The 24,798-nt window shown below is 47.0% G+C and overlaps 1 protein-coding gene across 4 annotated transcripts in view; it reads right to left on the reverse strand.

Moving 5' to 3' along the window:
* Positions 1–22,828, reverse strand: part of EGF (epidermal growth factor) — a 103,872-nt gene extending 81,044 nt beyond the window's left edge. For all 4 annotated transcript variants that reach the window (XM_054726653.1, XM_054726642.1, XM_054726648.1 and 1 more), the window contains exon 1: positions 22,705–22,828. In XM_054726653.1, the coding sequence (XP_054582628.1) occupies positions 22,705–22,828 (124 nt within the window). The remainder of the gene's footprint in view (positions 1–22,704) is intronic.
* Positions 22,829–24,798: the final 1,970 nt, after the last annotated feature.

Raw genomic sequence — 24,798 nt, forward strand, 5'->3', positions numbered from 1 at the left:
TCTTTACTTAACTCCAGGACACAAATATTTCTTTTTCGTTTTCTTCTCAAAGTTTTACATTTTCACATCTTCGATTTAGATCTATGGCCCATTTTGAGTTCATCTTTGTACAAGGTGTGCAGTTTAGGTTGAGGTTCATTATTTTGCTCATGGATGTCTAATCAATCCAACATCATTTATTGAAAAGACTATCCTTTCTCCATGGAATTGCTTTTGCACCTTCATCAAAGATCAAATGACCATATTTGTATAAGTTCATTTCTGGGCATTTTAGTCCATCCCATTAATTTATGTGTCTATCTCTTAGCTAATACCACAGTTCAGTATAACTTTTTAAAATAACTCATAATAATGCAGTTTTGCAAAACAGGCAGCATGTTTTAAGGTACTTGTGCTATAGGTCATTTTTCATCCTAAGTAAACATGTTTAAATATCCCTCTCCTTGTCAGTATAAATTATGCTCAATTTTATGTAAAGACTATTGCCACCAGACTAACGTACGTTTGCCAACCTTAGAGTATTAGAAAAGTTTTTCCAGATGTCACACACACACACACACACACACACACACACACACACACACACAGCAAGACTCAGAAATCTGTCTTCTGAGTTTTGCCACTATATTTTCTACTCTCTGCTGGATGTGTCCAGCTGAACATCTCCCATAGCCCCAAAAGTCCCTCTGCATGTCAAAAATTGAGATTATGCACTACCTTCAGATTAGTTTCCATTTATTGAAAAGATTGAAGTTGACATAGGAATTTAAAAATTTGGTTGAAAGTTCCATATGTTTTGATATTTAGTCATTGATGGATGTCATAGACAAAAAAGATTTTTCACAATTGTATCTGCACCAGTTGAAAGAAATGCTTCACTAACTGTATGTACAAAAATCACAGAATACACTTTTTAATTACACCCATCAATTATTCACAAATTTTGTTGGATTAGACTAGCAAAGTTCTATCTTCCTAAATTTTAATCAGTAAATGCAAACCAACCAGTGTTGTATTATATATATTTTTTTTTAAAAATAGATTAAAGGGGACAAAAATTCTTTACTTGGAAGTTTTTAAAAAATGGTTTGGAAAATTTTGCTGACAGGTTTTTTTTAAAAAAACTGCAGACATGAGAGTTTTTAATAGGTGACATGTTGACTTTGTTAAACAACCTAATCTCCTAACAATGGAAACATTTCCAACATCTGTTTTCCAACTGTTCTCCTCACACACAAACCTTACAACCAGCAGCCACTTTCTCACTCCTTGTTAGAATGTCACCTTTAAGTGGGAGAGAGTTCTGTTGCTCTAGTTATTTTTCAAATTGCATCCTGGGGACGCCTATTTGCTATCACAGCAAAGGTCCAAACATTGAAACACTTCTCTTTTGAAAAGGAAACTTCGTGACATTTGCCTGCTCTCTTAACTTCGATTCAAGATACTCGGTGGGAAGCACGTAGGTCAACATTTTCATGAGTATTATAAAGAATCTAGTCTATTCTTGATTTTATAGAAGTAATGACATCAATACATCCATTGCTCTTGATGCAACTCCAGTTTCAACTTCCTTCCTACCCTGCCTCCCTGAGAGACTTCGAGAACTGCAGGCCAGGGCCCATTGTGATCTCATCTGTTGACGTGTCAGTAAATGCGGAGCTCCATCACCACCGGCACTGTTTTTTCTTCATAATCCATTTGTTCATATGTAAAGAAGTCAGTGACCACCGAGGAAATTACTTCTCTTATGCATTTGTTTTTTGTTGTTGTTGTTTGTTTTTTGGGCTAATGAAAAATATCACAGGCAAATACAAGAGTGGCTAAGATCACAGGCCCTGAACACAGAATACCATGTTGACTCTCTACTGGCTTTACTACTTATTAGCTGATGAAGGGGCGCGGGGGGGGGGGGGGGGTGGCGTTCAGAGCGAGTCACCCCAAGATGGGCCTCCATGGTGTGCACATTATGTTTGAGCTAAAGGCAACTGAAACCCTGCAGCTCAAGTGAAACTCTGCCTCTTCTTAACTCCCTAGAAGAATTTGAATCAGGGGCCTTGCCCATAGTAAGAGACGATCATAAATAACATTTTTTGACGCCTCTGTATGGCAGGGCAAACTACTAATTCCTGAACATCTGCTCAACTTATCATCTTGCAATTACCCTCTGAGCCCCAAGGTGACTTACCTCATCCCGAGCTCAGAACGTCATACATATCTCATTTTAACCTTCTGTCTCTAAACCCCTCATGTGCACGGGGTTCCCGTGCGAGGGCAATTACATTTGATTTTCTCTCGTAAATCTGTCTCACGTCAAGTTGGTTATAAACCAGCCAAAGGAACCAGAGGAGGGAAGGGGGATTTTTCCCTTTCCCTACAGACCCTCAACTCGTTACTTAACTCTCTGTGCATCAGTTTCTTCATCTTTAAAATGGAGATGACATAGTACTTACCTCCTAGGATTGTTATGTAGACTAAAGAAATCAATTTATGCCAAGTGCTTAGAATCTTCCCTCACATATAGTGAGCTCTCATTAATGTTAACTATTAGTTTCTAGAAAATACCATAAACTGAGATATATTAGACACACCTTTACTTTTACTCTTCTGTGCAATTCTTCTAATACTAATTTCTTCAAAATGTCAGTAATGCTCTCTGTGAGATTTTCAATAGTACTTGCTACCAAAAGAACACATTTTAATCTGTTGCCATGTGGTTTTCCATGCATTCTTTTAGTTATGCTTTTCCCCAGCAGGAAGCAGGAGGAACACCTATTTTGCCAACATTATAAGGCTTTTCCAGTTTTGCTTCAGAAACCTAAAGAGAGCCTTCTAACTTTTTATCATAGTAAACATAGTCTTAAATGTCATAACTTTGAACACAACTGTAAAAATCATAAAAGTTGTTTTCACATTCTAGAGACTTATTTTTAAGCAACTTATTTGTCCTAATGGCTTTATGTTAGCATTAACTAACATTTTAAGGCAAATTTTACACTTGCTGTGAAGTTCATTATTACTACTAATAAACATAAGTGCATTTTTAAAGCTGTCTTCTTGCCAAAACCGGTTTGGCTCAGTAGATAGAGCGTCGGCCTTCGGACTCAAGGGTCCCAGGTTCGATTCCAATCAAGGGCATGTACCTTGGTTGTGGGCACATCCCCAGTAGGGGGTGTGCCAGAGGCAGCTGATCGATGTTTCTCTCTCATTGATGTTTCTAACTCTCTCTTCCTCTCTGTAAAAAATCAATAAAATATATTAAAAAATAAGTAAAAAAAAATAAAGCTGTCTTCTTAATTTCTATTATTTATTTATTTATTTATTTATTTGGTCAACTCTAAAGAAAATGGAATTGTTTTGTTGCTGTTTTGCTTTGAATTCTTTCTTGTTGAAAGTATTACATATGTCTCTTTTTGAGATTGACATGGCTTTTACCTCCTATGCAGGGTCTGTGCCTTCCATTCCTCATTAGTCCTTGGGGTTGCATTACAGTATCAGCTGCTATCTTTAGTGCCTTTGCAAGAAGGCTTTTAAGCCACTTTGGGGGGTTTTGTAAGAGTTAGTTTTGATAAATCCAACTAGCACGGTTCATAAGTCAGCAGGTAAACTGCAGCACACCCCGCCCCCAGGCCTCTGGGCTGGGAACCTGCCTGTCCCCTCAGGATACCATGGGCATCTGGGTCAGTAATGTCACCACTGCCAGCCCAAACACATAACTAATGTTGAATAAAACGTGTTTAATTTATTTGAATTAACTTATTGGTGTAATTTGTAGAAAAGAAAGTCTCAGTCTTACTTACAAGGTCCTTTCAACATAAGGAACTAGATACAGTAAGAGACTTTTCCAACTTAACATGATGAATACTTTTTGGTACAAAGGACTAATCATTACATTGGTGGGCTTTCAACAGTCAGTCCTGGGAGGTGGCATGTGTGCGTCCAGGGTGCCAAATTCTAGGTCTCATAGGATCCTGATAACTTATTTCTTCTCCCTGGATCTCAGCCTGTCATTGGTGACATGAGGCAGTTGGGTTAGATGACCTTGAAGGTCCCTTCAATTTAACACTTATCAGTGCAATTCCTATCCTGCCTGACTTACAGAATTCAATAGCTTCCTGGTTTGCAGCATTTTGTAAAGAAGCCCGAACTTGTGGTGAATTCATAAGTAGATGTTTCTTACCCTGATTCCTATTGTCTGTGAAATGTTTCCTTCTCTCTGCTTTTCTAAACTTCAAGTACCAAATCAATAGGGTCAATATGAGCTCTGCTACAGGAAATAAAACAATAACGTAAAACAAACAACCCCCTCCAAGTGACACTAAAAGCTTGGCTCTTTGAAGGAAGTCTAAAAAATTAATAAATTGATTAAATCTGTAAAAAATTTTAGAGGTTCAAAATTTGGTCTGAGTCTCATTTGTAGCTAACACAATCATCCTTTTTTTAAAACTAACTTTACAATAATGTTGATCAAATTGAAAGTCTAAACTAATAAATATTTGCCTATAAATACCACATTCTGAGTGTTCCTAGACAAATAGTAAAAAAAAAAAAAAAAATGTTGGTGTCTAGATGTATTCTGAATCCAGATCCATTGTTCTCATTAATCCCACCCTGACCAGCACCGAGTTCTGTGCCCCAACAGTATGTATCCTACCTAATAATAGACAAATATGCAAATTGACCATACCTTTGCTATGCCCACGATTGGCCAGGAGGCGTGGGGGGGGTGGGACTCGGGGTGGCCGGGGTGGCTGATTGGGCCAGCGGGATGCTGAGCTCGCGTCGCCAGTGGCGGCTCGAGCTCAGCGTCTGCACCATGGCTGTGCTGCGGCACAGAAGGGGCCTCTGGGGCAGCGAGCTCACGTCCCACCGCAGACCATCAAAAGCGGGGGAGCTGGGTGCCTGTCCACTCAGGCACCAGCGATCAAAAGCAAAAGCGTGGAAGCTGGGTGCTTGTCCACTCAGGCAGCAGGACTTTCAGAAGCCTCCGCCACGCCAGAGGCTTCTGAAAGGCCTGGTGCGCCAGCGGTCAGGCACCCAGCTCCCCCGTGATTGAAAGCGAAAGCATGTAGGTGACCCTACACGTGCATGATTCAATCATGCACTGGGCCTCTAGTAGCTATATAAATATCAAGAAAAACCACTTCACATAATTTTCTTGAAATGTTGAGAGCAAATGTGACAAATAGTAAAAATAATTACTTAGAAAAAATAATTAATTGAAGATGTCATGCCATATTTTATCATCAAGGGTAATAAGTCACAGAGAACACCCTGGGTAAGGTGATTGTTAACACTTGACTTATCCCAAGAAACCCACCTTGATTTCTCTAAACATCACTGAAAATTTGAAAAATAAGCTTAGAAAAATTACACAACGCAACGGTGTCACTAATATCTCAGCTTATGGAATTTGGTAGAGAGTAACAGCTCATATGTCCTGGGAACTCACTATGTCAGATAAGATTCTAAGCCCTTATATGAATTAAGCACTATTATATGAGGCAAGTACTAGCAGCTCATATCAGCGATATAATTGGACCTTATTAATTTAAAAAGCTGAGGCTTAGCACATCCCGCTAGGCATAGTGCATTGGCTAAGGGTGAGAGAACTCTTTCATTTAAAGTTAAGGTGACATAGCTAAGATTTGGAAACAGCCTAGGTGCCCGTCAGCAGATGACTGGATCAGAAAACTGTGGTACATCTACACAATGGAATACTATGCTGCCATAAAAAAGAAGGAATTCTCATCATTTGCAGCAACCTGGATGGAATTGGAGAACATTATGTTAAGTGAAATAAACCAGTCAATGAAAGAAAAATACCACATGATCTCACTCATTTATGGATAATAAAGAACATTATAAACTTGAACAAAAAGATAGATACAGAGACAGTAAAGCATCAAACAGACTGTCAAATAACAGGGGGAAAGTTAGGGAGAGGTGGGGGAGATAAGAGATCAATCAAAGGACTTGTATGCATGCATATAAGCATATCCAACGGATGCAAAACTTGGGGGGGGGTGAGGGCATATATGGGAGTGGGGTGGGGGGTGCAATGGTAAGATATGTACACGTATAATACCTTAATTAAAAAAAAAATTAAAAATAAATAAATAAATAAAGTTAAGGTGACAAGCCAAAACCGGTTTGGCTCAGTGGATAGAGCGTCAGCCTGTGGACTCAAGGGTCCCAGGTTCGATTCCGGTCAAGGGCATGTGCCTTGGTTGTGGGCACATCCCCAGTGGGGGGTGTGCAGGAGGCAACTGATCGATGATTCTCTCTCATCGATGTTTCTAACTCTCTATCTCTCTCCCTTCCTCTCTGTAAAAAAATCAATAAAGTATATTTTTAAAAAATAAAAATAAAGTTAAGGTACAAACAAATGTGACACTAGAACCACTTATCCAAAACTGCTCCACTTTTTTCCTGTGACAAGATCAATCAACTTATGTAAAGCACAAACCACTATTTATTCGGTTTAAAATTTATCCTTTGTTTCAAGAATGACAAACTTATCCTTTGCTTCAAATATGACATTTCATCCTGATAGAAATACTAGAACCTGGTCATTTCATAGGCATCAGCACAGCTTATGTTAAAGGGACATCCATTCACAGTGTGCTTCTGTTTAGCTTTTTGTTCCAGAAGATAAAGTAGGTTTACAGTTGTGAGTATGCGAAACAGAGTTTATTCTTGTATTATTATTTACTTAATCATTATTATATTATGTATTAGTATTAACTTACTTTTGCCCACCCCTGTATATCAATATTGAAAGATAGTCACCTATCATTCTCTCTTGGACATTGTTGGGTGCATTTTAAATGGATTGAGATTCTAGATGGAAATTTTTGTCATATATCTTTTTTCCCCCTCTTACATGTACCTTTTTCCCATGATTCATTAGACTAATCAAGAAATATAAAAGTTTCAGTCAATTTTTAAGATATATTTTCAAACCTAAGCTTTTCACCCACTTGGAGTTTTTAAAATTCTCAACAATGTTGTTTAAATCTAAAAGATACACATCTCCCACCTACTGGGTAAATTAACATCAATGACAGTAACCTTTGTAATTTCCCTGCACAAAAAGAGGGTTTACATTCTCTTGTACTGAAAATTCTATACTAAGCAGAATACTTGTATGCTTCAGAGGGAGGCAGAAGATTCCCGGCAGCTCCTGTTTCTGGGCCTGTTTTTAAGTCTCATAAAGGAAGGACCCAAAATCCACAGGATTGGTGTCAGCAGCCTTATATTATCACAGTGTTGAGTTTGATTGATCTTCCATCTTTGAACTGTTGGAGTCTATGAAAGAAGAAAGTTCCTTCTTCAAGCTTTAGAAATGTTAACCCCGAGAGTGTTGCAGTGAATGAAATAAAACACCATTGCTCCACTGATGCACCATGTGATGAAGAACAAGGCAGCTGCCATGATGTTGTGAGGACTGTCTGTATCCTAGCAACCATCTACCCGCAGAAAGAACCACCTCAGGATGAAATCCACATACTACACACAAAGCCGGTCTGCAGCAGCATGACAGGCTGATCCGAATGGAAGAAAAGGTAGGCCTTTTCTCTGAAAGGCCTTTTCTCTCCTGCCACTGACAGGGGGCTTTGCAAATACATCAGTGCATACCATGAATCACTGCCACAGAAGTCTGCTGGTTCTCAAATGCCTCCACACTCACACAATGGCAGTATACAAGTAACTTGAGAACCGCTTGGAAGACCCAGACACTGAGAGACATTAGTAGGGTTGGCCAAGTTTGGGAGATTCAGAAAATCAAGGTCATAAGTGAAAACATACTCACACACCAATTCAAACTCCAGGCTCAGAAAGAAGGTCAAGAGGTGATGAGAGCAGAAGAGTGTGCCTTGAATTTGGCTAAAATGACTGAGGTTTCTATACATTAACTAACTTCTAGCATCAAAGGCAAGCTTTGAATGATGATGTTAAGGAAAAAAAAAAAAACCTACTAAAGAAAGCCATTTACATGCATTATCCCAAAATTGCTTTCAAAGGTTAGTAACATTGGCCATATAAAATAAAATCGAAATGTCTTTTCAGATATAGTGAGATCTTTCAAGAAGTGTAAAGGTCCCTTCTATTTAATGATTTTTTTTCTTTTTCTACAATTGACAAAAACATTACTTCACAACCCAGAAATCAGTCATCATCTTGTTGTGGTCCCCAGCAAACCCAACAGCTGGGGATGGGACTGGAATGGTCATGTGCAAAGCCATTATTTATTAACATTATTGTCTCACTTCTGACTTGTGTCCACAAGGTCAAAGGAAGCCACCCCCAACCATGGAATTCCTTCCTAGCCTGAGTGTTAATATATAATCTCTACGAAATGAATCTGTATTCGTGGTTCACCTAATGTCCAGGTAATACTTCCTTCATGAGTAGAATTATCATTCTGGATAAAAGTACTAACCTGAAGTCAAGAAAGAGATAGACAATGGGGAAAATTTTATTACAATGACCAAGGTTTTTGTTGTTATTTTTTAATTGTTTCTGGTTCCTTCTTAAAGTTAATTCTAATTCTATCATTTGGAACTATAACATAATAAAACTCACATTTTGTTCCCTAACTCTAGGATTTCTCAAATTCAGAGTAATAACAAAGTCTAAACTCAACATCAAGTTGCTTCATAGAATTTGAGAATTTCTTGAAAAATATTTAGAAATTCCTTGAAAGAAAGAGCATTCTTTAAAACTGACCTGGACATTCTGAAAAAACTCTCCAATGCAGTAATTCCCAGCTATTGAGGTTATTTATTGAGTCTTTATTTATTTATTTATTTATTTATTGCTCATAACAAGTTTACAAAAACTACCTCATTAAAATAATTGCTGAAATATCTTAGATCAGGCAATGCACATATATTGGAAAGTTACTAGTTTCTTCTCCTAGCTTTCTCCACTATAATCAAAGTGATAAAAAGTTAAGAATGTTAAACAGATTGTAGAAGACTTATTTTCTAGGTAAGAAATTTTAATTACCTTTTGTCTGAAGGTTAATGTTTGATTTTTTTTAATTATCTGGATTAAGAGACAACATATAAATCAATCTAAATAAAGTAGTACAATGAAATCTACAAGTTAATGACAAAAATAAGATCGGAGATATGGTAAGTGATTCAGAGTCCAAACTACTAATACTCCTAATAGTTGACCACTGACTGGGGCATATGCTGCCTCCCTCATCCTCGCCCATTGGTGCCTCTCATCCGACCTCTGGCCACCCCACTGTGAGACCACCGTGCTTCAGTCCCTCCTACCTGCCACTCATTGTACCATTTCACCTGAAACATGGGACCAGCCTCCTCATTTTCCTCAGCACAAGTAACATCAACCTCTAACTTTCAATAAGACCCGCATTAAGGAATGGGTATAATAGGAATACCTTACAATAACTGGCCAACACCAGACGTACGACCGTCTATTTTGATGTCAGTGTCCTGCCTCACTTCTGACTTGTGTCTCTGAGGCCAAAGAAAGCCACTCCCCAAAATGGAATTCCTTCCTATCCCGAGCACACAGGAAAAGTCTCCTCTCCAGGTAGTATTCCTACCACCTGGAACCTGCCTTCGAAAAGCTTAGCTTCTGTCTCAAAATGAACATTCTCCCATTGTGGAAAGAGAAAAGAAGAAATTAGTTTAAAACCTGTGGCCAGAATTTTTTTTTTTTTTTGAGAAACAACTGTTTTGCTTATTAAAATACTTCAGTATGCTACTTAGTAATATTTTAATTTTTTGTTTTGTTTTTAATTTTAAAAAAGGAGGCCCAAGATCTGATCAGGAAAACAGAATTGGAGGAGGAGGGGGAGAAAATCTAAAACGTTCTGCGTGGGAATGTCGGTCATCTGAAACAGACCAAGGGGCCCGGGAAAGCGGGCTGGGTGTAGGTCAGCCTCGCCGAGGCCAGCCAACGTGGCAGGGGCTGGCACCAAAGAGAGAGATGGCTGGTAAGTGTTCCCACAAAGAACAATCACTTAACTTTTAAGAACAAGAATGACAAATAGTTTTAGTTGTTTGATGTGCTGGATCAGGATGTGGCTAGGACCCCCCCCCCCCCCCCACCCCACCCCACACACACACATACAAACACAAACTTTCAGTTAAAGTCTGTCCGCTCACAGTTCATAGCACCAGGTCTTTCAAGAAGTAAAACAGGGTGGCGTCGGGCGTGAGGTTATGAGGTGTGGGAAAGGGTCAGCACCTGAGAGGCGAGCACACTGATCAATAACTCAGTGGAAGGGCCAGCAGGAACACAAGAGCCTTTCTTCCCTTCCACATCACCGTTCCCACTGTCTTAGGGGAGACACACTGGGTTTCCCCAGAACGTAGGCTGAAGGCACCTGTTTTTATTTTAAAATCCTAAGATATAGACACTCCAGCAGGCCATGGAGCTTTGGAATTCCTGACACTGCAGCCATCTTTAGGCGTGGTCTCTCCTTCTGGTCCTTGTGGAAGAATCTCAGTGCATTTTTATGCCTTCCATTATCCACCCTGAGAAAAGTCATTTTTATTTCTTCCATTATACACTCTGAGAGAAGTAATTCACCATAAAGAACTCCCCTTTACTTGAAAAAAGAAAAAAAAGTAAACCTTTGCTTATCTCTTCGTGCCTAAGTGAAGGGAGCTGACTAAGAGCTAAGAAAGATGAAGCATGTATTCCATCATTTTATTACTTCTCTACAACAGTCTCGCCAAGTAGGATGTGTACCGCTTACAGACTGAAAAAAAGGTCACTATTGTTTGGAAAGACAATATTAGAAATATGTGTAGCATAATGTTCATAATAGTAGTATACATATGACATGTAACTAACTGATAAACACACAAATTGAGAGCATATGCCCACATCTTAATTTTTTTAAAGATTGAATAGAGTTTGGAGACTACTGATGTCAAAAAACAGAAAACATTCATACTAAACAAGAAATTAGTTCAAAAGGATTTTCATGAAGGCAAATTGTGAACCAAATTACTAGTTCATTTACTTTTTTTTTTTTTTTTTTTTTTTTTTTTAATTTCTTTATTGATTAAGGTGTCACATATTTGTCCTCATCCCCCCATTCCCATCCCACCCCTCTCCCCACGCATGCCCCAGTCCCCTGTTGAACTTAACCGTTGGATAGGCTTATATGCATGCATACAGGTCCTTTGGTTGAACTCCCCCCTCCCCCCACTCTCCCCCTACCCTCCCCTATCCTCCCTCTGAGGCCCGATAGTCCGATCGATGCCTCCTTGCTTCTGGTTCTGTTCTTGTTCCTCAGTCTATGTTGTTCATCATTTCCTCTAGATGAACGAGATCATATGTCACTAGATATATACTAATAAGAACTGAATGTGAGACGAACAATAATATTTATGCTGACAGGCAAATGAATCAATCTGTAGCGAGCTTCCCCCTGGACCAACAGTTCTTTTGAGACCCAATTTCGATGTCCAGTAGTTCCTTATGTGTACATGTCAGCACTGACCCCTCAGCTCTGGATGGTGGACAAATGGTGGTAACGGAGGTCCGACTCCCTCTGGTTTGGTCTCGGCCGAACCCAGGGGCACGGCGTCACCTGGACTAAGGGGCACGTGGTCTCACCCGGGCCTGGGACCCAGCCTCACCCGGATGGATCCAGGGGCGCACGGCCTCACCCGGACCCAGGATCTGGCTTCACCCGTACCCAGGGACGCTTGGCCTCTCCCAGACCCAGGGGCACGTGGCCTCACCCGGGCTTAGTTGCACAAGGCCTCACCTGGATCCAGGGACACATGGTCTCTCCCGGACCCAGGGACGCTTGGCCTCTCCCAGACCCAGGGCCACTTGGGCTCACCCGGGCCTAGGTGCACGAGGCCTCATCCGGATCCAGGGACGCATGGTCTCACCCGGACCCAGGGGCGCTTGGCCTCTCCCAGACCCAGGGGCACGTGGCCTCACCCGGGCCTAGGTTCACGAGGCCTCACCCGGATCCAGGGACATATGGTCTCACCCAGACCCAGGAACGTTTGGCCACTCCCAGACCCAGGGCCACTTGGGCTCACCCGGGCCTAGGTGCACGAGGCCTCACCCCGATCCAGGGACACATGGTCTCACCCGGACCCAGGGACGCTTAGCCTCTCCCAGACCCAGGGGCACGTGGCCTCACCCGGGCCTAGGTGCACGAGGCCTCATCCGGATCCAGGGACACATGGTCTCACCCGGACCCAAGGACGCTTGGCCTCTCCCAGACCCAGGGCCACTTGGGCTCACCCGGGCCTAGGTGCACGAGGCCTCATCCGGATCCAGGGACGCATGGTCTCACCCGGACCCAGGTACGCTTGGCCTCTCCCAGACCCAGGGCCACTTGGGCTCACCCGGGCCTAGGTGCACGAGGCCTCACCCGGATCCTGGGACACATGGTCTCACCCGGACCCAGGGATACTTGGCCTCTCCCAGACCCAGGGCCACTTGGGCTCACCCGGGCCTAGGTGCACGAGGCCTCACCCGGATCCAGGGACACATGGTCTCACCCGGACCCAGGGACGCTTAGCCTCTCCCCGACCCAGGGCCACTTGGGCTCACCCGGGCCTAGGTGCACGAGGCCTCACCCGGATCCAGGGACACATGGTCTCACCCAGACCCAGGAACGTTTGGCCACTCCCAGACCCAGGGCCACTTGGGCTCACCCGGGCCTAGGTGCACGAGGCCTCACCCGGATCCAGGGACACATGGTCTCACCCGGACCCAGGGATACTTGACCTCTCCCAGACCCAGGGCCACTTGGGCTCACCCGGGCCTAGGTGCACGAGGCCTCATCCGGATCCAGGGACGCATGGTCTCACCCGGACCCAGGGACGCTTGGCCTCTCCCAGACCCAGGGCCACTTGGGCTCACCCGGGCCTAGGTGCACGAGGCCTCACCCGGATCCAGGGACACATGGTCTCACCCGGACCCAGGGATACTTGACCTCTCCCAGACCCAGGGCCACTTGGGCTCACCCGGGCCTAGGTGCACGAGGCCTCATCCGGATCCAGGGACGCATGGTCTCACCCGGACCCAGGGACGCTTGGCCTCTCCCAGACCCAGGGCCACTTGGGCTCACCCGGGCCTAGGTGCACGAGGCCTCACCCGGATCCAGGGACACATGGTCTCACCCGGACCCAGGGACGCTTGGCCTCTCCCAGACCCAGGGCCACTTGGGCTCACCCGGACCTAGGTGCACGAGGCCTCACCCGGATCCGGGGACACATGGTCTCACCCGGACCCAGGGACGCTTGGCCTCTCCCAGACCCAGGGCCACTTGGGCTCACCCGGGCCTAGGTGCACGAGGCCTCACCCGGATCCTGGGACACATGGTCTCACCCGGACCCAGTGATGCTTGGCCTCTCCCAGACCCAGGGCCACTTGGGCTCACCTGGGCCTAGGTGCACGAGGCCTCACCCAGATCCAGGGACAAATGGTCTCACCCGGACCCAGGGACGCTTGGCCTCTCCCCGACCCAGGGCCACTTGGGCTCACCCGGGCCTAGGTGCACGAGGCCTCACCCGGATCCAGGGACACATGGTCTCACCCGGACCCAGGGATGCTTGGCCTCTCCCAGACCCAGGGCCACTTGGGCTCACCCGGACCTAGGTGCACGAGGCCTCACCCGGATCCTGGGACACATGGTCTCACCCGGACCCAGGGATGCTTGGCCTCTCCCAGACCCAGGGCCACTTGGGCTCACCAGGGCCTAGGTGCACGAGGCCTCACCCGGATCCAGGGACACATGGTCTCACCCGGACCCAGGGACGCTTGGCCTCTCCCAGACCCAGGGCCACTTGGGCTCACCAGGGCCTAGGTGCACGAGGCCTCACCCGGATCCAGGGACGCATGGTCTCACCCGGACCCAGGGACGCTTGGCCTCTCCCAGACCCAGGGCCACTTGGGCTCACCCGGGCCTAGGTGCACGAGGCCTCACCCGGATCCAGGGACACATGGTCTCACCCGGACCCAGGGACGCTTGGCCTCTCCCAGACCCAGGGCCACTTGGGCTCACCCGGGCCTAGGTGCACAAGGCCTCACCCGGATCCAGGGACACATGGTCTCACCCGGACCCAGGGACACTTGGCCTCTCCCAGACCCAGGGCCACTTGGGCTCACCCGGGCCTAGGTGCACTAGGCCTCACCCGGATCCAGGGACACATGGTCTCACCCGGACCCAGGGACGCTTGGCCTCTCCCAGACCCAGGGCCACTTGGGCTCACCCAGGCCTAGGTGCACAAGGCCTCACCCGGATCCAGGGACGCATGGTCTCGCCTGGACCCAGGGGTGTGTGGGCTCTCCCAGACCCAGGGGCGCTTGGCCTCGCCCGGGCACGGGATCCAGCGTCATCCGGGTCCAGGGGCACTTGGCCTCACCCGGACCCGGAGTCCGGCCTCACCTGGACCCAGGGGCATGTGGCCTCACCTAGACCCAGGGACTTGAGACCTCACTTATACCCAGAGGCTTGTGACCACACCCGAGCCCAGAGGCGCGCAACCCCGCCCGCACCCGGGTCTCAGCGGGGCCCCGTCTTCCCGATCCCAATTCCTGCTGGTCAATCCCCCCTCAGCAATTCCCCTGGCCATCCTTCCAGAGCTCCAGTATGGCTGCTGCAGAACTCGTCGGGCGGCGGCTCGGCGAAGCTCCGGTGCACCTGGTGCATGGCGGTGGGCCAGTCTGGCGTCGCTGCGTCGGCCCTTGGGTCTGCATCGGTGGCCGGTCGCCGAGCATGCGCACCTGGCCGCTTCCGGGGCGTTGAGATTCTTGACGGACTCGGAGGTCAGCAAGCGCGGAGTCTCCCACCCCATGTCTCATAGGGGCTCGTCTGTCCGTGCTTGGCTGCCAGTGGAGCCGTCCCCTCAGCCAGATACCGCCGGGGGAACTGCGCCGAGCACGTTCCAGGCCGCTGTTGTATCGCCTGAGCCATAGTTCTTTTGTGTCGCCTGAGCCGTAGTTCTTAAAGTGTGGTCTTTGGGTCACCGGCATCAGCATCATCCCACATACCCCTCTTTTATTCTAGTTGTAGAGCATCTACTCAGCCAGCCCTATGGTGGTCTTGGATGGTGTCTGCTCTGCTCTCTTGTCGTAGTCTCAATGTTGTTGTGGTAGGAAACAATCAGGCTTCCGCCCTATGCCTCCATCTTGGTCCTCCTTTGTATAGTTAAGTCTTGATTGTTGTTGGTGTCACTGGGGGGGCTCTCTTTGTCTATAAAGGAAGAGTTGCTGTGCAGGAGACACGTTTATGGGCCGGGTCTTGGTGCAGCAAAGCTTTGGCGCTCACTGAATATTCCCGTTGAATGTGTCCCTTATGCACGTGGTTGAAATCTGGTGTCATCTCCCACAGACCACTAGATGCCCTCGTTTCTGGGTCTCCAATGGGGTGTAGATCAGCTACTGCCTTAGGCACTCAGCAAGGATTACAGCAAAAACTGTAGTTTCTTCCTCCTGTCTGAGTGGCCCTGGAGCAGTCCGACTAGAACAGCAGATCATCTGGTCCGCTGCCAGAGGGCAGGCCACCCACATGCATAAGCCGTCGCTTGGGGCGCAGGTGTGCCTGCAAGACTTGCGGGGCGGGTCTTCAAAACGTGCGGGGCGGGTCCCAGGGCGGGGCGGGGTCTCAGGGCGCCAACAGGCCATGGTGCGGCGAGCCGCGATGGCTGTGAGTCTGGTCCTTCTGCCTTCCACGTATCTAAGTCCCCTCGTTCCGCACTCCAGCGCAGCAAACACTGATTGCTGGGCGCACCTCCGCAAAAGTCCCGCCTCTCCCCGCAGGCATCTGGGTCTCCCGGGGTTCGCCAGAAGATGGGTTTCAGGGTGATGGAGAGCTAATCTCCCTTAGGTTTGGAACAAAAGCCCCTTTCCCCCGCCACCAGCCAGACCCACGCGCCTCCACACCTCATCCCCTCCGATTTCGCTGGGTGCGAGGCAACAGAACAGCCTTTAACCTCCGCCGCCATCTTTTTCAAACTTCTCAATTTGTGCTTCTTAATCCCTTCATTTCAGTCAACTCTACTGAAGTCTAGCGCCGCCGGGAGGTGCACGGAAAGGGCGCCCGGGCCTCCGTCCGGTGCGCGGTGCGCACGTCCCGCGGAACCAGGCGCGCGAGGGCCGCGCGGCTGGGACGGGCGCTGGGCGGCCGCCGAGCTCCAGGCACCGCCATCGCCGCGTTCCGGACGTGGCCGCCGCGGCGTCCCCCCAATTTATACTTCTTAATCCCTTGAATTCAGTCAACTCTACTGAAGTCTAGCTCCGCCGGGAGGTGCACGGAGAGGGCGCCCGGGCCTCCGTCCAGTGTGCGGGGCGCGCGGCCCGCGGCACCAGGCGCGCGGGGGCTGCGCGGCGGGACGGTTGCTGGGAGGCCGCCGGGCTCCGGGCGCCGCCGCTGCGGCGGCGTCCCCAGCGTCCCGGGCCGGGCGGCCTGCGGGGGCGGCGGAGTTGCAAAAGTGAGTGAGTTTCCCAGGGTTTCGCCGGGAATGGGGTTCAGTGCAATTGGAGCCGGCGCTCAGCGCACTCCGGAGCCTTTATCTCCTTCCTGCCAGTGAACTCCGGCCAGGTCATCAGCCGCCCCCTCCTCTCCGGTTCCATCCTCCCCGCAGGCGCGTGTGCTCGTGTCTCCGCCCGTTTCTCCATACCTCAGGCTTTTACGGCTTCCCCGACTGTCCCCGTGGCCTTCTCCTTCCCCCCAGCTGTGGGCATTTCAGTCCACCAACTTTCCTGTGGTTCTGGACGATGTCCGTTCTGACCTCTAGTTGTATTTTTGAAATTGTTGTGCCCGGCTGCAGGTTAGGTGTTTAACCTATGCCGCCATCTTGGTTTCTCCTTAAGTGTCGTAAGGTTTCACAGAGCCCGGCCCTTCCCATTGTGTCCATATCGTGGGACGCCTGGAGTAACGGCCAGATGTGGGGCCTCCATCAATATTGGAGCGAGTGCTGAATGGAGAAGCAAGAGTTTTTCCAAGGGACGGGGCTGCAGACCTCAGAGAGCACCCACCTGCCCGCATGTGGTTCCAGCTGCGCGCGCCCCTTCCCTCCCGCCTCTCCACTTCACCTCTCATTTACTTTTGATGGGAAACAATCATTTGCTCTCCCCTGAACACAGAGAATTCTCACCTTCCCACACTCATACAGGGTGAAACTGGACTGTCAGGAAAGAGAAAAGCACACTGAGACTCAGAGGAACTGTGGAAGGCAGATGTACCGAGGCGCGTGCGCGGAGAGGGCGGGCAACTGAGTACGTGGCTGGCTTTCTCAAGCAGGAGGGAGACACAAGCTCCCGACTGCACTGAACTCCAGTTCCTGGTGAGACTCTGGGGACCCAGACTCATTTGGGGAGAAACTGGACTGTCTGGCAGCGGGCGAAACTCGAGGGCAGCTTTCTCTCAGAGGTGCTTGCAGCGATTATCACAAGACACTGAGACACAGGGGCCTATTAGGACAGGGCTGATGGGAAACCAATGCTGTCTGTTCCTCCCTGAGACTCCGCCCCATCCAAGCTGAGCACAGAAGCTTTTGCAAGTCTCATAAGGGTGTCTCCAGCACAGAAGTTCTCCCAGCGTTGACACAGCTGATCCTCACAGCCAATTGGCCTGAAGGTCAATTCCTCCCAGTGATACCAACAACAATCAAGGCTTAACTACAACAAGACTGTGCACACAGCCCACAAAGGGGTGCACCAAGAGTGTCCACCTCAGGTGACTGGGGAGGCTGAGCCACTGGGCCCTATAGGACACCTAGCACACAAAGCCACTCTATCAACTCAGGGAAGCAGCCAAAATGCCGAGACAAAGAAACAGATCACAAATGAAAGAAATGGAGGAAAGCAAACTACTGGATATAGAGTTCAAAACCACGGTTATAAGGTTTTTCAAGAATTTCCTAGAAAAGGCCGATAAATTTAGCGAGACCCTCAAGGATATGAAAAAGGACCAACTAGAAATTAAGCATACACTGACTGAAATAAAAAATATTATACAGAGATCTAACAGCAGACTAGGGATCGCAAGAATCAAGTCAAAGATTTGAAATACAAAGAAGCAAAAAACACCCAACCGGAAAAGCAAAAAGAAAAAAGACTCCAAAAATATGAAGATAGTGTAAGGAGCCTCTGGGACAACTTCAAGCGTACTAACATCAGAATTATGGGGGTGCCAGAAGAACAGAGAGAGCAAGATACTGAAAACCTATTTGAAGAAATAATGACAGAAAACTTCCCCTACCTGGTAAAAGAAATAGACTTACAAGGCCAGGAAGTGCAGAGAACCCCAAACAAAAGGAATCCAAAGAGGACCACACCAAGACACATCATAATTAAAATGCCAAGAGCAAAAGACAAAGAGAGAATATTAAAAGCAGCAAGAGAAAAACAGTTAGTTACCTACAAGGGAGCACCCATACGACTGTCAGCTGATTTCTCAACAGAAACTATGCAGGCCAGCCAGGAGTGGCAAGAAATATTCAAGTGATGAATAGCAAGAACCTACAACCAAGATTACTCTACCCAGCAAAGCTATTATTCAGAATTGAAGGGCAGATAAAGAGCTTCACAGATAAGAAAAAGCTAAAGGAGTTCAGCACCGCCAAACCAGTATTATATGAAATGCTGAAAAGTATTCTTTAAGAAGAGGAAGAAGAAGAAAAATGTAAAGATAAAAATAATGAACAACAAATACATATCTATCAACAAGTGAATCTAAAAATCAAGTGAATAAAAAAATCTGATGAACAGGATAAACTGGTGAATATAACAGAATCAGGGGCATAGAAAGGGAGTGGACTGACAATCCTAGGGGGAGAAAGGGGTATGGGGGAGCGGGAAGAGATTGGACAAAAATCGTACACCTATGGATGAGGACAGGGGGGAGGTAAGGGCAGAGGGTAGGGTGGGAACCAGGTGGAGAGGTGCTATGGGGGGAAAAAGAGGAACAATTGTATTAATCTGAACAATAAAGATTTATTAAATTTTAAAAAAATACAAGCTATGAATGTTGAAATTATCTTGACTGTAATTTTTCATGTAAAGCCATCTCAGATTTTTCAATGTGGTGTTTTCCAGGTGTAAAAATAAAGTTCAATTATTATAGAAGAAACCGAGCCACATTTAGAAAATACTGGTACAATTACCACTGATAAAAATAATTTTAACAATGATAAAAATACCAATAAGAGCTAAGACTTATTGAGTGCCTATTATATACCAGGTCTGTTTTATGCCCCTACATGCATTAACTTAGCGGCTTAAACCCATCATGCCCATTAGAATCACCAAGGGAGAGTTTCAGAGAAAATGATGCCTGGATTCCACCCCAGAAGAGACTCTGACCCAGATGGACTGGATGGCAGCCTGGACATTGGTGACTCTAATGTGTGGCCAACATTGAAAACAAATACATTAACACAATCCTGACAACAATCCTAGGAGAGGGGGGTAAATATCTTCATTTTAGAGTGAGGAAAATGAGACACATGGCTCACAAGCAGCAAAACTGGGATTTGAACCCAGGTCTGACTCCAAAATTTAAGCTCTTTACCACTAAACCCTACTATCCCTCAAAGACCATAAACCACTGGGTACTTTGGGGACAGTTTCATTTCCGTGCTGTGCATCAAAGATCATTTCTAGAATTTCTTTGCAGTTAGATTAAAAAGAAAAACAAAAACCTTTTGCATAACCCTGGCTGAAAAAACAAAGATCCTGACCATGAAATTATTCGGGTTTGCACATGACTGGGAAGCTGCCCAAGCCTTAGCCAGTGCTGAAATCCGTGATTTCACTGTTTACTGCTAACAGTGATCTCCCAGTGGGCTGAATGCCCCAGGTTCCTCCTGCAGCCAGCCCTCTGAGGCTCAGTCTGTACTTCTTCGCCCTTTATTTTACCAGGAAAGTTCATCTAAATAATGCAGCTACAGACAGCAAACAGGATCTGTTCCTTTTTTCAACAGGTATTTCTCCTAGAGGGCAAATAAGCTTGAAAGTTCAGAAGCCACTTGCCAGCAGTTTTCTTTATTGCTATCCTCACCTACTGTAGCTCAAATAGAAGCTAGCAGAATACTGGGTCTATAAAAAATAAAAGCAAACAAAAAACACACACACACACAACACAAAAAAACAGAGGAGCAGGAGAGGGGAGGAATGAAAAGAAAATTCAGTTCTGTGTTATCACTTGGTTTATGTGGCTAGCAGTCACAGGAGTGACAGTCTTGCCTAAAGTTACCTGAATCTTGTCAAACCACAAAGCATTCTTTCTGCTGGGTCAGGCTGGCCAGAGGTGGTCTGTCTGAGTGCCAAGGACAAGAAATAAGGCAAGTGGAATTCAATTGGGGCGGAGGGGCGGGGGCGGTGTAAATGATGGCACCAGATCTAGTTAGAAAGGAGAAATACTAGCCTCTGAAATGCAGGGGGCACAGGGTGTGACCCAGGCAGTTATCAGCTAACATGAGACATGGAGTGTAAAGTAGGGGTTTTAAACAAGTGACATGAGGGATCAAGGAAGCAAAGAGGCAGAGTCACAGAGTGGCGTCCACACCACGTGAGGCCCGCGCCACGTCACTGCACTGCCCAGATGAGGCGTCTCAGGGCGTGATCTGATCAAACAGACTTAGCCAAGACATGGAGCCAAGAGGACGTTTATTGAGCACAGTCGGCTGGCCTCTGTGTTAGGTGTGTTTCACGTGGTATCTCATGTGATCCTCAGCACGATCCTGAAAAGGGGGTGGGGATACTTCCTGCAATATTCCAATATAACTCAAGTATTAACTAGGTAGCATGGATTTGCAATGAGGTGTATTTGCCTCTAAAACCTGTGTTCCTTCCACCCTGACCCAGCCCCTTGAACTCCTTGTCTCTGTCCTGGTCTTCAAGTTTATTTGGTGCATCCAGACCCGTGAGGGCACTTCTGAGCCACTGTCAGGGGTGGTGAGGAGCACAAGCTCGCTTGCTAGCAGGAATCGGTGGTTCCCTGAGGCTCTAAGGCAGTGGTTCTCAACCTTTCTAGTGCCGCGACCCTTTAATACAGTTCCTCATGTTGTGGTGACCCCCAACCATAAAATTATTTTCGTTGCTACTTCATAACTGTAATTTGGCTACTGTTATGAATCGTAATGTAAATATCTGTGTTTTCCGATGGTCTTAGGCGACCCTGCTAGCAGTTCTCACCCTGTGGGTCGCGAGAGTCTAAAGCGATGTGTAAAAGTTCACTTCTGTGGGATTTCCCCCTCTCTCAAGTTCTGCTTCTTGGCTGGCTCCCACCATCTCCCCACATGTCCCATGCAAATGGCAGTGCCTAATTCTGGTCACTTGCCAACTACTCTTGGGACAATTCACCCACCCCTGGGAGGCTCCAGTCTATCCAACGCAGCTGTGTCCAAACGCTTTCCCCTCTGCCTCCAACAGCCGAGCAACATGCTCGTGAGGTCATCTTTGTCTTTAGTCGCCCCTTTTGTCCTTATTCTCCGGGACTCTGTGACCAGCAGGTCAGGGAAAGACTCCTCATTCATTCAGCAAGACTTGACTGAATACATAAAATGGAAGTGGAAACGCTCCAGGCGCTGGAGTCACAAAGACCAAGAGAATTTCTTCCTTTCTTCCAACACCCTAGGGTTCTGCTCCCCTGTTGCAATGTGTGTGGCCTGGAGTCGGTCCTGAGGGCCGGAGCAAGAACACCTGATCTCGCTGGTGACTTCCTTCATGAGGCAGCCAGGGCAGGAGCCCAGCCAGCGTCAGCATTGGCTCAGCGCTGTTCTCTCAGTCCCCACTGCTCGGTGCTGTCTCCCGGAGACCTCTCTCCTGGAAGCGGTACCATGTTTCCTCGGTTTATCTCTCTTTGAGAGTCAGATCCCTTCTCTGAAGGGCAAGAAAGGAACGTCAGGGTAGTTCATGTTCTATAATGGATGGAAGCGGCTGCCTTGTTTGAACAGCAGGTTGGAGACCCAACCAAGAGCGAAATAAAATGAATTGAGAGAGAGAGAGAGAGAGAGAGAGAGAGAGAGAGAGAGAGTTTTTTCAGGCTATGTCCTTAAGCAGGATTGCTATTTTGCATTCAGTAAAACCCCACTTCTCCTAGATTAAAAACCCATTTATTATGGGAGGGGTATGTGGCATGTTGTCATTTCTTAGCAGTTCACAGAGTTACAATGCACCTGTTACTAAAAACCTGGAGCCAGTCAGAGATTCAGAAACGGAAGGAGTGGGGAGGGAGAGGAGGGGGAGGTGTAAGGTGAAACTTAGCTTGGCTTTCATAATAGAACCACGTTTGTTCCCAATCCTCATCCATTTTTTTCACTGGTTTTTAAGCAACTTCTGAGTTCTTGCACAAAGTTGTTAGAGAATATTTTATGCCTTAGAGTCAATGTCAAAAAAGTGCTGTCTCTTTCCCCAGTTTTCAATAAAAAGCTGATCAACTACGTGTTTAGTGATTCCTCGTGTCAGCATAAAGACGTGAAAAGAAACGTTCAGCTAGTTTACAGTGACACGCATTCGGCCACACATGGAAGAACAGTTTGAGAACCAGGAGTTTGTACAGCCGGCAGGCGATGAGCCCTAACAGCCAGTAAGAGACTGCACAAGCATTAGAAAACAAAAATTAAGCAAATGTACACACGCAAAGACAAATCAGGGGGGGAAAAAAAAGCCCAACTTTACAAGGCGAAATGAACAGGTAGCTGAGGGCAGTTTCCTTTGAATGGAATTACTCACCTGCACACGTAGAATTCCCATTTCCCGAGGGGGAGCCTGCAGGACAGTTCCAGCGTGGGAGTGCTGAGAGACTAAAACCCAACTTAAAAACTACCGGCAGCAGCGTGGCAAGGAAGAGCAGCATGGTCCTCATGGGCTTGAACTTTCAATAGAGACTAACTTGACTTTGGCGGTGCGTCTGCCCCCAGGAGTGCTCCCCAGCCGGCCCGCAGCCCTGGGGCATCTTCTCCGGGGCTCTTTGGCTGTCGCCCTTCACCTCCTTCTGCTTCAACTCAAGACAGTGTCCAAAAGCAGCCTGAAAGGGTCACTCTGGGAAAGATTTCTTTATCTAAGTTTTTGGGAAGCCAGCAAGAAATACCTGACACCCTTCTGACACATTTCACAATGTCACAGCCACACTGTGGAGGCCTGCACCCGACTTTACTGTGACCGGCAGAGAGAGCAACTGGCAAAGGCTGGAGAGAGAGAGAGAAAAAAAAAAAAAAGAAAGAAAGAAAGAAAAAGAAAAGAATTGATGGAAGGTTCCAACCAGGACCCCGGATGAAGCTGAAAGAAGAAATGTGGAGATCCGATTCCTCCCCAAGCACGGTTTCTCTTTTTGAAAAGTAGAATGACTCCTCTTTCCTTTTTAAAGCCCTTTGGCTCCGCCTCCTCTTCCTTTAGTGACACTTGAGTGAGCCTCTGTTTGCAAATGCGAATGCAGGCAATTCCACACGACAGGAAAGCAGGGCCGGCTGCCAAAGAAGAGATAACTGGCTACTCACCATAAATATTCTGGGCAGGAGCTGGGAGAGCTATTAGGGAGCGGCCGGGCAGCGCCCGGGGTCTCGGAGGTACCTGCTGACTCTTAGCTATGTTTTAATATCTTGAAGGATGAAGACAAAGTTAAGCCACGCCGTATAAATCAGCAGTGAGCCACACCGCTGATAATTCAGTCTTACAGCAATTGATCATTCACTCGAGCAAAATACGAAAGAGTGACCTTCAGCTCATTCTTTGAACGAAATGTCAACACCGGTGCTCTTTCCTGGAGCCTCGTCCTTTTTTCTCTCTGCCGCATGTTTTATAGCGGAATTTGAAAGATCATTCTTTCCAAATCAAAGGGAAATCCCTGGAGCCAAATGAAGAGAGACAGTGTGCACAGGCACCTTTCCTTTCAGCAGGAGCATAACAACATAGCGCCAGGGGCCAGGAGTGCAGGGAGAGGAGTGGGCTGTTTTTAGAGAGCTGCGTTGGAAAAAATAAGGTAATTGTGCAAAAGCTGGGAAGCAGAGCTGACTGCTGTTCCTTCCCAAACAGCGTGGGCTACCTTTTCCCATAGTGATAGAAGGTAGAAGCTCCAAGTCTCATTCACTCCCTCCTTGACTACTTTCTACTTGGAGCAATAGCACTTCTTTCTTTTCTTTTTTTAATCTTTTTATTGATTTCAGAGAGGGAGAGAGAGATAGAAACATCAATGATGAGAGAGAATCATTGATCGGCTGCCTCCTGCATGCCCCACACTGAGGATCGAGCCTGAAACCCCGGGCATGTGCCCTGACCGGGAATCGAACCGTGACCTCCTGGTTCATAAGTCAATGCTCAACCACTGAGCCACAAGGGCAGGGCAACAGCATGTAGTTCAAAAGCACACCCAAGTATCTAGCTCAGGCAAACCGTTTGCACCTGATTTGATGAGCAATGGGAAATTCTGCCAGTTTACTTCATCCTGGAAAACAATCTTTCATTTAAGTTGCCCAGAGTTAGTGTTCCAAGGGCTGGTCAGAGTGTAGATAAAGCGATAGTCACAAAAATAACAGTCACACCAGTGGACACCCGCCACGGAGGAAAACGGGAACCACTCCAAGCCTTTTACTCATGTTTAATTCCGTCCTCATCACTCCTCAAATACTGGGGTCACTTTTCTGAAAGCGCTAAAGGCAGGATTCCTCCCATCTCAGCCGGCCTCTGCCAGGCAGCTCCCGAGCCCTAACAGGAGAAACAGACCCCGGGGGCATCAGAAGTCATGTGGGGGGACACATGGAACATTCCACCGCTTCCTGGACTCAGGCTCAAGACTCAGAATGGGTGTCCTACAAATAACCTGCATGGAGT

This window comes from Eptesicus fuscus, chromosome 2 (genome assembly GCF_027574615.1).
Source record: "Eptesicus fuscus isolate TK198812 chromosome 2, DD_ASM_mEF_20220401, whole genome shotgun sequence".
Taxonomy (NCBI): Eukaryota; Metazoa; Chordata; class Mammalia; order Chiroptera; family Vespertilionidae; genus Eptesicus; species Eptesicus fuscus.